Source organism: Bubalus kerabau, chromosome 4 (genome assembly GCF_029407905.1).
Source record: "Bubalus kerabau isolate K-KA32 ecotype Philippines breed swamp buffalo chromosome 4, PCC_UOA_SB_1v2, whole genome shotgun sequence".
Lineage (NCBI taxonomy): Eukaryota > Metazoa > Chordata > Mammalia > Artiodactyla > Bovidae > Bubalus > Bubalus kerabau.
The window spans coordinates 171,778,216-171,793,545 of record NC_073627.1 but is presented as its reverse complement, the minus strand read 5'-3'; the positions used below and the strand labels follow the sequence as shown (position 1 = coordinate 171,793,545).

Below are 15,330 nucleotides of genomic sequence, written 5' to 3'. Positions count from 1 at the left end.
CAGCAGCCCACCAGTCTCCCGTGTCCATGGGATTCTCCAGGCAAGAAGACTGGAGTGGGTTGCCATCTCCTTCTCCATCACTAACATAACCACCTCCTGGTACCACGTCTTCCATTTGCACTTGTTTGTAAGTTGGTCACCCCTCTCTCTAAAAAGCTGCAACGAAGCCCAGAACCCTCACCAGGATAAGGACTGCTATGAGGAAAACTGGAAGGGAGAAGAGCTCACATCACTGGCTGAAAACGTGTCTCTTTCATGGAGCCAAGCAAGGGCCATGGCAGCCCTGTGGTCAGGGAGGGAGGGGGCAAGAGCATGAAACAGGGTCTGACAAGGTCCGGACAGCTGGTGAAACACGGCAAGGTCCTGCTCCTCCTCGGTGACTTGAAGCGAAAAGAAAAAATGTCTTAACCCTGGGGAAAAAAAGATAGTTCATAAAACTGAATGATCATTGGGAGAAAAGGGTAAAAGCTCACTCTGAGCCAGTATTCACCTGTATTTGATGAGAACAGATTAAAATCTACAGAAAAGGGCTTTCCTGGCAGTCCGGTGGTTAAGAATCCACCTTGCGATGCAAGGGACACTGGTTCGATTCCTGGTCCGGGAAGATTCCACACGCCTCAGAGCAGCTAAGCCTGTGGGTCGTAACTAATGAAGCCTGCGTGCCCTAGAACCTGTGGACCACGACAAGAGAAGCCACCACAATGAGAGGTCCGTGCACCAAAACGAGAGAGTAGCCTCCACTCTCCACATCAAAAGAAAAGCCTGCACAGCAACAAAGACCCAGCAAAGCCAAAAATAAATATTAACAAAAAACGACGGAAGAGCACTGTCTCTTCCCTCCCCTCGGTTAACAGCTGAGTTGTGTCCTCTTTACGTCTGCGCAGTTTTAATTGTTTCCAGGCAGGAACAACGTACACATCCCACCGCACGTGACTGCGAGTAAGAAGCCCCATTTTTCTTTCTTTAATAATTTTTATTGGAGTACAGTTGCTTTACAATATTGTGTTAGTTTCTACTGTACAGCAAAGTGAATCAGCCACATATATACGCATATGCCCTCTTTTTTGGATTTCCTTCCCATCTAGGTCACCAGAGAACACCAGAGTAGAATTCCCTGTGTTATACGGTAGGTTCTCATTAGTTATCCACTTTATACATGGTATCAGTAGTGTATATATTGTCTATTTGAAACACAGAGTTACACAAGGGTTAATCAAGTTTTCCCCTTTTCATCAATACCAACTATTACTAACCAAATTAGGAAGAGAGAAGGAGGGCTCTTTCTCTCTGATTTGGTCAGAGAGCCTCCAAGGAAGGAAGACTACACTCTCAAAGGGTCAGAGAATTACCTTCTGAGATGCTTCAGTGCACCCTTCCGAGGCCAGTCTACACATCCACACCTGCACTACTCTCACACGTGCACACAAGCCACAGCAGGCCGCCTGTGGTTTGTCATGTTTCTTTTTTTACTTACTTACTGTATCTTGCCGTTACTGCAAACGAGTGTGTGTGAATACTCTTTTTAATACATTTTAAAGATTATCATGGTTTACAAAACTAGCTCCCTATTGGTGGATATTTAGGCTCCTTATCTTTTGCCATTAAAAATAATATTGCAACAAATACATTTGTGCACATGTTCTCTTTATTGAGTCAGCACATCCTTGGGTACTCACCCCTCCTAGGCTTTGTTCACGCACTGCCACTGCGGCATTAAGCAGGGAGAGCCCCTGCCCTCATGGAGTTTACAGTACACTGTAGGAGATGCCAGTGTCTGAGGGCGCGTTCCCTCTGAGTGGATCAGAGGATCCTTTTAAAGCAACTGATCTCCATCTTGGCTACATGTTATAATTCTCTGGAAAACCCTTTTCAAGAAATACTAGTCCCTGGACCATCCTAGATTCGTGGGATCCAAATTTCTTGAAATGCGGCCCAGGCAACAGCATTGTCTACAAAGTCCTCGGATGATGAGTGTTTAGCGACATACACCTTGATTAGGATATTCACAATGACAGTGGAAATGAAGGAGGACATTTAAAGAATAGTGATGTCAGCCGTTCTCGCCTTCTGAGATGGCCTACATACTCTGTCTGTGGAGTGTGTTTCTTTCTAAATAAATCCGCTTCTTACCTATCACTTTGTCTCTTATTGAGTTCTTTCTGCAGTGAGACATTGAGAACCTGAGCTTCACTGAGTCCTGAGACCAGTTGCAGGGGATCACAGCTCAGTCACACCACACTGGAGTAACGCAGACCTGGAGAGACGACCCGCGGCAACAGACCTCCCTGACTGCTCACACGAACTGCTCTCTGGCCTGAGGCTTCTCGTCTGAAAACACAACAAAAGTGCGGCCAGGGATATGCAGGCCGTAGCAGTGAGCCTCCACATCAGGGCACTCAGCTGCCTACAGGCAGAAGACCTAGATTCCTGCATTTTTACAGAAAATCTGCTCTTGATAATACTTGGGCCCTGTATCTTTACAGTGATGTTATATACAAAAACAGCATGTTTAAAAAAAAGAGACAAAGAAAGATGAGGTTTCAAATACTTTCACCATAGGGAGATTATAACGTGCTAAAAACAAGAATCACAGAAATACCTGGAAAGATGTGTTTAAAGCTAGAAAGGAAGATGTGGGAGTCCTAAGCCCTGCATTAGTAAAGTCCATCCAGAGATGAAACCTAAGGAACTAGCAAAGGGCAGGAAGCATGGCTGGATGGGCTTACCGTTGGAACTTAGAAGGAAAGAGAGGAGAGCCCAGTGAAGCAGGGGCAGAGCAGGGGAAGGAAGGCCCAGAGAGGAGAGAATTAATTCATCCAGTGAATGAAGCATCCACTATGTGCCAGGCATTGGGCCGTGAACAGAGTTTAAGACCCTGAGGAAAAAAAAGGCAGAGAAAAAAAGCATTGAGGGGAAGCTAGCTAATGATATCACTCAAGGAAAATGAGCACTGAACCAAGGGTCTAGAAACCTGGGTCCTGACCTCAACTCTGCCACAAACCAGCCGGGTGACCCTATCTGATAAATCACTCCTCTCTCTGAGTCACAGTTTCCTCTACTGAAAAGAGAGGGTCCTGGAGGGAGAGACCACAGAGTCGTCTGCGGCTCTAAAGGCCTGAGTTGTTAACGGCACAGAAACAACTGCTGCGGTTCTCCCTGAGCTGTGAGCGGTCGAGGCAGGACCTGGCCCGTGGGGCTGGATGCTGAGGCAAGAGCAGGCAGATGGTGAGGCAGATGGAAGCAGTGCACAAAGACTGCTCATCCAAGGGGCCTGACGGTGACGGGAGAGCGAGCGGGCAGCAGGCAGCGAGCCTTGGGAGACTTCTCTAACAAGGGAGGCTGCTAAGGGAGGAGGAAGAGGCTGGAAAAAACCAGAAACTGAGATGAGGGAAGAGACACAGGTTAAGATACACAGGGGTTGGTTTCATTTCCCTTGGCCTGAAACTGCGTTTTGTATAAGAAACGCAACCCACAGTGCCTGATGCAAATAAATGCTCAAACAGTCGGGAGGGGGTCGATGCCAGTTTGCAGCAGTCGTGATGATGAAGAGAGTGCGCTCTAAGGCCGGACAGATCCAAGTTCAAATCCCAGACCCACTCTCTTCTAGCTCTGTGACCTTGAATATGTAAATGCAACTTCATCTTTCAAAGCCTGTGTTTCCCCAGGTGTCAAAGGAAAAGGAGATAGTAAATGCATGCTAGGGGAGTGCTCCAGGAGGATGCACTATGGCTCCCAACCAAAATAAGTGCTCCCTAAAGGTTCGTAATGATCACAGACACATGGTACTATCATCTCTGGGTAAAGGTGATAACTGAGGGGACACCCTCAACGGGGAAGACATCAGAACAAAAGGAAAAGAGAAGAGAAGCAACAGTTAGGGCCGTGACAACAGTTCCAAGCAGATGTTAAACACGACAGTCTGGGCATACAGGAGACCGTGTTGAGTTAGTCTAAACGTTGACTGGGGGATGGAGTGTTCCGGGCAAGCCCCGCAGTCAATCCAGAATGGAGAAGCTAGCCGGGGGGACCCTGACTCACTGCAAGCATACCCCCAGAATGGCAACAGTCCTGAACCAGAAGACTGAGATGGTCAAGAGGTGATTTTAGCAGGACCTGGAAACCAGGACGTCTAAAGGGTACACTCAGGGCCAGCTTTACAGGGACCCCATGTGCCGAGGGATTTCACACTAGGTTTAACACTCTGCTATTACTATCTTGAAATTCTTAACAATTTTTCTTAACATGGGGGTAAGAATTTTCATTTTGCACTGGGCCCCACAAATTACATGGCCAATCTTGGATATACATACACTGGTGAAGAACAGTCACTGCATTAACATGCATATAATAAAAGCTAAAGGACTGAAAAATTTACTATTAACTCAGGCCAAAAAACAATTATTCAAATCACTGAAATCCCAACACTGACTAATTCAGAAGGCAAAATGCAGTTGTTATCTTTAATAGCTAACCCAAGACCTCCTTCCAACAGGCTTCACTTAAAATTTTCTTTAATAAATTACTCTGACTACCCCCTGGCATTCAGCACGTACCTGTCATCATGTTAAACAGCAATGACTCACCTGTACCTCCCTGTCTCCCTTCCTGGACCTTGAGTGGCTAGAAGGTAAGGTCATCTGTTCATCTTTGCATTCCCCAAGCATGGCACATGAGAGGCCCATATAAATCTCTGAGGAATGAACAAAAAGTCCAAGCGTCCTTCACTAGTGCTGATGCAAGTCATGAAATAAACAAGATTTACTGGACCAGACAGTGCAGAAAAAAGGCTGCTATACTGCATTTTTGCAGCACAGATGCTGACGCAGCAGGATGATAAGCCTAATTCCTTAGAATGTTGTTGTTTATCACTAGTTGTATTCAACTCTTTTGTGACCCCATGGACTGCAGCCTGCTGGGTTCCTCTGTCCATGGGATTTTCCAGGCAAGAGTACTGGAGAGGGTTGCCATTTTTCCTTCTCCAGGGGATCTTCCTGCATTGGTAGGTGGATTCTTTACCACTGAGCCACCAGGGAAGCCCTCCTGAGAACATACCTCTTCCCTAATTAAATAGCCTGAAAAGAAGGTCTGGGTCTCCATTTTCACAATAAAAGAATTATTCTACAACCATTTTATTCTATATATCCAGTAAGACATTTTTCACCTGGAATGTCTGAGCCCTGACCTGTCCCAGGTAATTGTTATTTCCAAAATGTAGGTATCTTAACTCCCAAGGAACATAATGCCTCCCACTCCACAAGACAGAGGAGGTTCAAACACACGTACAAAAGTTCATGTTAGCACTTCAAGTATTGATACGCTCTATTGATTCTAGTAAGAAATTATATTTAAAAGTATGTGTGTGTGTGAAGTCGCTCAGTCATGTCCGACTCTTTGCAACCCCGTGGACTGTAGCCCAAGAGGATCCTCTGTCCATGGGATTCTCCAGGAAAGAATACTTAAAAGTATATACACCCTCAAAGGAGAAAGAATAATTTTTTCAGCAAGTGATACTGAGAAACTGAATATTCACATGCAAAAGAATGAAATTGGACCCTCTTCTTAACACCATACACAAAAATTAACTCAAAATGGATTAAAGACCCAAAACTACAAAACTTCTACAAGAAAACATGGCGGGGAAGCTTCATGCCACTGGAATTGGCAGTGATTTCTTGGATATGACACTAAAAACACAGATAACAAAAGCAAAAATAGACAAATGAGACTATATCAGACTTAAAAAAATTTGTGCAAAGGATGAAATCAAAAGAGTTAACAGGCAAACTACGGAATGGGACAAAACATCTGTAAATCATATATCTGATAAGGGGTTAATATCCAGGATATAAAAAAAACTCCTACAACTCAAAAATAAAAAAAAATCAGATAATCTGATTTTGAATAGACATTTCTCCAAAGATGATATACAAATAGCCAACAAGAATATGAGAAGATGCCCAGCATCCTTAGTCAGAGAAGTGCAAATCAAAACCACAAGATACAACCTCATAGTCATTAGGACGGCCACTACCAAAACAATAGAAAAAAAAGTGCTGGTGAGGATGCAGAGGAATTGGAATCCTTGTGCACAGTTGGTGCGACTGTAAAATGGTGCAAACACTATAGAAAACAGTATGGAAGCGTCTCAAAACTTTAAAAATAGAATTAGCATATGATCCAGTTTTTATATATAAACTTTTGGGTTTATACATCCAAAAAAAAAAAAAAAATGAAGACAGGATCTTGGAGAGATAGCTGCACATCCACTGCGGCACTGGCAAGAGGTGGAGGCAACCTAAATGCCCATCAGTGGATAACTGATTTGTTAAATGTAGTAGTGTTCTTGCCTGGAGAACCCCACAGACGGCAGAGCCTTGTAGGCTGCCTTGTAGTCTATGGGGTCACACAGAGTCAGATGCGACTGACACGACTTAGCAGCAGCAGCAGCAGCATACATACAATGGAATATTTTTCAGTCTTAAAAAAGAATATCCTGTTACATGCTACAACATGGATGAACCTTCAGAACAGTATTCTAAGTGAAATGAGCCAGTCACAAAAACACAAATACAGTATGATTCTATTTATATGAAGAATCTAAAGTAGAGGCTTCAAATTCATAAAGACAGTGGAATGGTGATGACCAGGGCCTGGCGGGAGGGAGATAATGGGAGTTGTTATATTTAATGAGTATGGTGCTTCAGTTTTGCAAGATGAAGAACTCTGGAGATCAGTTTCACAACAATATGAATGTACTTAACACTACCGAACTATATCCAATACTCTGGCCACCTGATGTAAAGAGCCAATTCACTGCAACAGACACTGATGCTGGGAAAGACTGAAGGCTGAAGGGAATGACAGAGGATGATATGGTTGGATGGCATCACCAACTCAATGGACATGAATGTGAGCAAACTCTGGGAGACACTGAAAGACAAGGAAGCCTGGCATGCTGCAGTTCATGGGTCGCAAAGAGTCAGACATGACTGAGCGACTGAACAACTGAACTATATACCTAAAAATGGCTGAGATGGTTAAAAAAAAAAAATAATCAGGGTATTTACAACCACCTCATTGTATGTTCAAGTCTAAAACTACTACTAACTTCAAATGTCAAAATTATTATAGAAAATTGAATAAATTGTATTTCATGTCTTTTCTTTTTTTTTTTTTTTTTTTTGGCCTCACTACAGGGCAGCTGGAATCCGAGTGTCCCAAACAGGAATCGAACCCAAGTTTCCTGCATTGGAAGCATGGACTCTTAATCACTGGACAACCAGGAAGTCTAGTGTCTTTTTTTTTTTTTAAGTATACAGTGGACTCTTGAACAACATGTAGGTCCTCTTATTATTGGATTTTTCTCACTACAAAATCCAAGGTTGATTGAAACCGTGGATGTAGAACTGTGCTGACTATCAAGTTAAAATGTGGATTTTCAACTGTGCTGGAATCAGCACCCTAATCCCCAAATTGTTCAAAGGTCAACCATATGTATCTAAGAAATGCTGATTAACTGCTGAATGGATGAACAGAAAGTAGTCTGTCCATACAATGGAATATTATTCACCCATAAAAGGAATCAGTACTGATACACACAACATGGATAAACCTTAAAAACATTAGACTGAAGGCCACATATTCTATAACTCCATTTTTATGAAATATCCAGAATGAAAAAATTCATAGAGAACAAAAGCAGATTAATGATTGCCAGGGGTTGGGAGTGGGAGAAATGGAGTGTCTGCTAATGAGAATGAAGAGTTTTCTGGGGTCATAAGTTTTATGGGGTCCAGAGGGTCACAAAAACCCTCTGGAATTAGATAATGGTGTCAGCTGTACAACCTTGTGAATATACCAAAAATCACTACACTGTATGTTTCTAAAAGGTGGTGTTAATGGTCTGTGCATATGGTATTGCTTAAAGTAGTGTGAGCTGGGTTTCTATTGTTAGCAGAAGAAACTCCTGACCAGTACACCCCCTGAATCCAGTGAGTCAAAGCCCTCCTGAAGCTGCCTCCCCTCTACCCACCACTCCTGCAGAAAGACACTGCCAGGCTTTGGCACAGACTGGTTCTTCTGCTCGTTACCCCTCTTTCCTGTCCATTTGGGAAACATCTACTTCAGCCTCCAGCTTAAACAGCATCTCCTTTGGAAAAGTCACCACGCTCCTGAGCACAGTCACTCCTTACCCCACTCCCTACATGTTATTTCCATGTTGATGCCGTGGGTGCCCATCTGTCTCCTCTCGCTGGCCAGTTCAGTGCACACTGGCCTGACTTCCAACCACCAACACCCACACTTCTTGGCCCAACTGCTTCCCCCATTGCTGAACCTTGCTTTGCCCATCCATGGGCAGGCTGGAAAAGTGCTCAGAGTTTAATGCTCAAACACCACATCCATGCAGTGGTCAACCAGTAACGGACAAGGGCTGCTGTCTGAAGACCCAGCTCCTCCCCAGGGTAGGGACAACTGAGGTGCATGTTCTGCACAGGCTGCCAGGACCCCCAGTTATTGCTTCTAAGGCAGTAATAACACCTAGCACTTTCATAGTACTTACTATGTGCCAGACACTATTCTAAACTTCAGAACACTACTGTGAAATAATCCAAAATTTAACAAGGGAGACACTGAGGCATTACAAGGCTAAGGAACTTGCCCAAGGCCGCAGTGCCTTTTTTATTATCTAGGGTTTTCACATTCTATTGCAAACCATCTGGGTATATGTCTCCTCTCTTCTGCACTGGACCATGACTCTCTCAGGAGACAGACTTTTTTTTTTTTTTTTTTCGTTGAACCATGCAGCATGTAGAATCTTAGCTGCCCAACCAGGAATTGAACCCGTTGCCCTCTGCAGTGAAAGTGCAGAGTCCTAACAACTGGACCACCAAGGAAGTCCCGAGAGATCTTTCTCTTTTTTTTTAAATCTTTCTCAATGTCCCCAGCATCCAGCACAGAGCCAGGTATGTAACAGATACTCAAGAGGTTCAGGTTTTGAGAAGTGCCCAAACGTTGACACCCAAAGATGCCATATGCTTTTCCTGCCTCTGTGCCTTTTTTCAAATGAGAGTCCTGAAACACCTTTTCTGCATGTCACTCATGCCCTTGTCCCCTCCTGCCCCAACACACACATACACTCACACAAATTCTTGATCCCTGCTCTGTGGCAGCCAAAATGAGGAATTCTGTGGGCAAGGCAAACGTGAGATAGTGTATGACTCCCCCGCCCCAGGGCCTAGTAAACAAACCCAATTGCTATGAGTTACTGCACCTTCACCAAGCTGTTACTTATGTACTTATTCTGAGAGACTCTCAGTTACCAAGGAACATCTGTCTTCCTCCCTGTAACCTCTATTAATCCCTGATGCCCCATCCTAAAGACCTTCCCTCAACTCTATTTTTACCCCAAGCTACCACCTTTCTTCCTACAAACTGCTAGGATCTCCTGCCTTCTATTTGATTGCTAATATCCACTTTGTTTAAATTCTGACCTCAACCTCTGCATCTTCCACTCTCATCTTGCTTTGGATTGCTTGGAGTTACACATTCGTATAATAAAGAAGAGCTTCCCGGAGGCAGCACGTGTGCTAAACCTTGAAGTCTGAGTGGGCTTTTAGCAGCAGGGTTCAGACAAACTGTCCCAACTTGACTTCATGCTGCATTCCAGCCATCTTTACACCTGCTCACATGCGCTTCCCCAGCTGTGCTCTCCCTCTCAGTAAGGGCGCCAGTCTCTTTCTCAGACTAGAAAACCAGCCATCCCCACTGCACCAAAACTAGTTATCTTTTCATCTTCTCATTTTTCTTCTTTCAGGCCACAATGGCAACCTAAACCAAACTGACACCTTTCTAACTTAGCTCTTTCACTGCCAGGCTCCCCCCACCCCAAGCACTGATCACACACTCCCCTGCTCAAACATTCTCACGGGCTGGCTACTGCCTAAGAAATACAACTTCCACATCAGAGCATCCAAAGCAGTCTCAGCCTCCTCCTGCTCTGTCTTCCCACCTCCTCTCTCCCTGATCCCCATCCTGACTCTCCAAACCGACTCCCGACACACGACCTGATCCAACGCAACCCCAGTGGACACAAGTCTCTTCCATCTCAGGAACTTTGCTGTAGTTGCTCCCTGGGCCCATGATGCCTCCCCACTCCGCATCTGAAAGCCTCCTCGAACTTCAAGGACCTGGTGAAAACACACCTCTGCCACCAAAGCTGATTTGCTGATAATGCACTTGTATTTATAACATATCCAGCAGTGGGGGAGTTTCAAGGGACAAATCAAATTGAAAAGAGTATAAACAAAAGGGCAATCATGAGACTTTCCTGGTGGTCTGGTCCAGTGGCTAAAAATCTGCCTGCCAGTGCAGGGGACACGGGCTCTATCCCTGGTCCTGGAAGATCCCACGTGACGCGGAAACAACTAAGCCTCTGCACCGCAACTACTGAGCCCACTCTCTAGAGCCCAGGAGCCACAAGAAGAGAGGCCACCGCAACGAGAAGCCCATGCACCGCAACTAGAGGGTAGCCCTCACTCACCGCAACCACAGAAAGCCCGCACGCAGCCACGAAGACTCAGCACAGCCAAAAATAAAAACGAACTTTTTAAAAGGGCATCATGCCCTCCTGTAACCAGGGTGCCCGGGCAGCAGTGTTGGCTGCAGCCACAGCCGGCACAGGCGGATCCAGGCTTCAAGTGGTCTTCGGGGATCGTCCCCTCTTCCTCTCCAGCTCCACCTTCCTCTCTGGCTCCACTCTCCACATCACAGGGAACAATGGCTCATGATCTAACAAAAAGAGGGATTCTTTGCCCCCAGCAGCCATCTGAGCAAATCTCTGTTTGGTTACTTGGCTCTGCTAGGATCACGTGTCCACCAAGGACGCTGCTGGGGCCAATGGATGCCACAGATGAAAGGCCTTAAGCGAGAGGAGGAGAGAAGCCAGAGTGTTTCTCCCCCACCCTAAGCCCTCCTCTCTGGGTCATAGAGCATCCCTGGCCGCAGCTGCTTCCTCTCCAGCGCTCCCTCCTCCGTGGTCTCTGCACTGGCTCAGCTGTCCAGCCATGGTCTAGTTCCCACAGAAGCTCCTGGATTCTGCTGACCTCACCTCCTCCGGCCCCCCCAACCCCCACCGCTTGGATGACTGCAGCTTCCGGCTATTCCTAGGCTCTGGGTTACCTCCCTGTCCTCGGCATGACTTCAACATGTCTTCCAGCACCAATATAATTAACTCCCTGCATTATAGTCTCTGAGTTTGAAAAAACCTACTGTAGTTTTTAACTCCCTGACCAGACCACAACCAATATTCAAGTTGACAAAGAACAGACAGAAATGTACCAAGAAAATGTGAAGAGGTCAGTACCAGGGAATAACAAATCCCACTACCACCACCTCGCAGCTGTTCAAGGCTCACTATGCATCAGGTGCTACTCTAAGTGTGAACTCACTGCATCTTCTTATCAACCCTGTGATGGAGGTACTCACTTCTGTTATCCCCTTTCACAGAGGAGGAAACTGAGGCTCAGAGAGGTTGAATAACTTACTGTCACAAAGACTACACGTAGTGGAGCTGGGATTCAAATCTAGACAACCTGGCTCCAGAGAGCACACTCTAAAACACAAATCCCAGCGAGGAGAGAGTTTCAAGCAGGGGGTTACTCAGCAGGATCGAGTGCTGTTCAACCTAAAAAGAAATCAGGGAAGACAAAGATATGAAGTGCCTACTGGATTTAGCAATAAGGAAGTCACAAGGGACCTGTAGTAAAGCCAGAAGCCAGACAGCAGTAGGTTGAGTAAGCCAGAGGTTAGGAACTAGAGACAAGAGGAGCAAACCTTTCTTTCAAAAGGTTTGGCTCTGAAGAGGAGTCACAAAATAGGGCATGAGATGGAGAAGGAAGCATCATAAGAGTTCCCTTTGCCCTTTGTTTTAGAAGCAAGAGCAACTTGAGGACGTGTAAACACCGAGGGGAATGCAGACACAGACCTGCAGACATGGAAAACAAACGTATGGTTACCAAAGAGAAAAAGGGTAGGAGATGGATAAATTCAGAGCTTGGGATTAACATACACAATAGTATATTTAAAGCAGAAAACCAACAAGGACCTACTGTATAGCACAGGGGACTACATTCAATATTTTTTAGTAACCTGTATGGGAAAAGATTCTGAAAGATATATATGGATATAGGTACATAAACTGAATCACTGTGCTTGTACGCCTGAAATTAACACACTGCTAATCAAACATACTTCAATTTTAAAAAATATTTTTAATAAAAATTTTCTTTAAATTTTTAAAAAATTGATGGGAATGAGCCAGTTGACAGAGTGTGTGAAGACACAGGAGTGAGGCAGGCCAACAAAAAGCAGGGTCTCTGAGAGGCCAGAGCAGGTGGGCTGTACCTATAGTCCAGGATGGGCCTCAGAATCTCTTTTACTGCAACCCAGGTGGGAGGCATAGAAAGGGAGGCCACAGATTCTGATCATCCTGAGTTTGGTGAAAGGAAGTTCTTTTACAGCAGCTTCTAACTTCTCTAAGGCAGAAAGTGAGGCCAACAGAATGAGCGGGTAGAGTGGAGGCGGGGGTGCAAGGTGTGAGGAGCAAAGCTTCCATCAGCCACGGTGCAGAACGGGAGGAAAGAAAGGAGGGCCCAGCCCAACATCCCCTAGGGAAGGAAATGGCAACCCACTCCAGTATTCTTGCCTGGGAAATCCCATGGGCAGAGGAGTCTGGTGGGGTCCTATAGTCCATACAGCCCCTCTTCCAGCACAATGGCAGAGGGGTGGAAAAGGGAATGTAAATATGAAAACAATGTGTGGATGTTAGGCTCATCAATTTGGGCTATAGTAAAGACAGGACTAACAGCCCCTCTAGTCCATGGGGTCGCAAAGAGTCAGACACGACTGAGCACAACACAACAAGCCCAACATCAGCAAGGCCCCGGCTGTGCTTGGAAGCTGTGAGGCTACACTGGCAGCAGCTCTCAAGGGACCTCCCCTCCCGAGGCGCGGGCAAAAGACAGGAACAACGCAAGGACCCAGACTGTATGCAGAAGAAGGAGGGTGAGGGACTGCGTCAAGGACGGCGGCAGATGAAACTGACAAGCTGAGCCATGGAATCGAAAGGAGTCCGGTGAGCACAGGCCTTTGGGGAACAGGTGCAGGCAGTTCTCACCGACTGGCAGCAGGACAGGCAAGATAAGAGCTATCTGATGGCACTATTTCAGAGTGGGCACAGCTGTAGGTGGCGCAGTGCGAGGGTGTGGCCACAAGAGAGGGCAACTGAACTGGGAATAAAGGATGGAGGTGAAAGACACGAGGTCAAGCAACTGACAGTTTCAGAGATTTGGACAGAGTTCTTGCAGTGAAGATATAATTGGAGAAGATAGCTGGGGGTTTAAAGATTTTAACGAATAAGAGAAGCAGGGAAGTTATGAAGAAGTAGGGACAAAGGCGGCAGTGGGAGGTCTGTAACGGACAGTTGTGAAACAACAGATGCTTGTCCAACATTCATTCATTCCTCCTCCTCCTAGTAGCATCCTGACCCTGCTTCGGAAACCACCTCCTTCTTCCCAGGCACAAAGAGGGCTTCCAAAATACGAGTAAGAGTCTATGCCTTAACTCTATGTCCAGAGGGTGGGGGTAGGAACATAAGTGCTCATTTTATTATTCTTTAAACTGTATAGATGCATTTTATTAATACAGATAACATTTATATACTTCATCTATATTTATATTCACAGTTAAAACATACATACAAAAAGTTCCCTTCTCTACCCCCCAAAGATAAGGACCTGGCCCAGGCTTTGGGCAATCAGTTACAAAGATTCAGCAGCTGACCCAATTCAGGCCCAGAAGACTGTAGCCCAGAGCTTTGGCTGGAATTATTAATATTAGGAAAGAGGTGCTCTCTTTCGGCTGGAGTTGCAAACCTTGTCTGCAGACTGTATCCCTTCACCGGCTTGAGAACATCACTAGTTAACACAGAGAGAAGGAAGCAGAGCCAAGAGTCGGAAAGTGACAGACTCCCAGCATCGTTTGAATACCTTGTTCCAGCCATTCCAGAAACCAAAATACCTGCGGCTTTTCAACACGAGCCAAGCGATTTTTTTTTTTTTTCTTTTCTTCAGCCAGTTTGCACTCAGTTTATGTCCTTTTGACTAAAAGGAAACTAAACTCAGTGGAGCAGTCAAATAAAGGATTCTCAATTCAACAGCTTGTGTGATCCTTCAATACTTAAGTCAAATCATACCCTCCTACTGTTCAAGTCCCTGCAATGGTACTCAAAGTCAAGGCAAAAGTTGAGTGGCATACCAGGCCCTAGATCATTGGCCCCCTCTCCCTTCTACCCATGGTCAAGGCCTCCCCACTAGCACTCTGCCCCAACCACACTGGCTTCTAGGGTAGCCCCTGACACGCTGAGCAGGCGCCTTCAGGACTTTGCTCTAGTTGTTTCTTCCACCAGGACACTCCTCCAGACATCCACTCGCTAACTCCCTCACCTCCTTCAAATTCTCTGCTCAAATCTCAAGTTCTCAATAAGGTCTACCCAAGCCCACCTCTGTACAGCCAGTGATCCTGAACACTCCCCCTGCCCCTCCAGTTTGACTTCCTTTCACAGCATTACAGGGACTTCCCTGGTGGCTCAGACAGTAAAGCATCTGCCTGCAATGTGGGAGACCCAGGTTCTATCCCTGGGTCGTGAAGATCCCCTGGAGAAGGAAATGGCAACCCACTCCAGTACTCTTGCCTGGAAAATTCCATGGACAGAGGAGCCTTGTAGGCTACAGTCCATGGGGTCGCAAAGAGTCGGACACAACTGAGTGACTTCACTCACTCACTCACTCACTCACAGCATTACATAAAATCACTAAGAATATACCCAACCAGGACGGGGTTTTCAGCTGGTTGACTTGAGTTCCTAGAACAGTGCCTGGCTTGTAGGAGGCCCTCAAACATATTCTGAGTGAGAAAATACAGTGACATGAGCCTCAAAGGAGCAGCATTTGGTCTTTAAAAGGCAGTGGAGGAAAGGACACCAACCCCCATCGCCTGAACTTGAAATAAGCAGAGTGGAGGAGGAAAAGATACCTCCGTTTTGAAGACTTTGAAGGGAAGTAGTGACCTAAGTGGGCAGAAAGTAGGTGGAAGAGCTCAGTGAAGAGGCTGAGGATGTGGGTAGAGGTGTTAACCACAGGTGGGGCTTGAGAGGACCTGGTGTTACGTTTTGGGAGGAACACAAGAGCTGGAGGCTGAGTTAGGGGAGAAGCAAGCCCAGAGTGGTTTGCAGGTGAAAGTAAAAAAGATAAATGGGCCGAGTGGTTTATTACA

The 15,330-nt window shown here is 45.8% G+C and overlaps 1 protein-coding gene across 7 annotated transcripts in view; it reads right to left on the bottom strand.

The window, feature by feature from the left end:
- The window catches only part of SNX30 (sorting nexin family member 30), a 108,304-nt gene that overhangs the window by 89,811 nt on the left and 3,163 nt on the right, over positions 1-15,330 (bottom strand). The window contains exon 2 of one of the 7 annotated variants that reach the window (XM_055579345.1): positions 4,584-4,690. The exons of the other annotated variants lie outside the window; for them this stretch is intronic. Coding sequence (XP_055435320.1) covers positions 4,584-4,682 — 99 coding nt within the window. The 5' untranslated portion in view covers positions 4,683-4,690. The remainder of the gene's footprint in view (positions 1-4,583; positions 4,691-15,330) is intronic. 7 annotated transcript variants of the gene reach the window in all.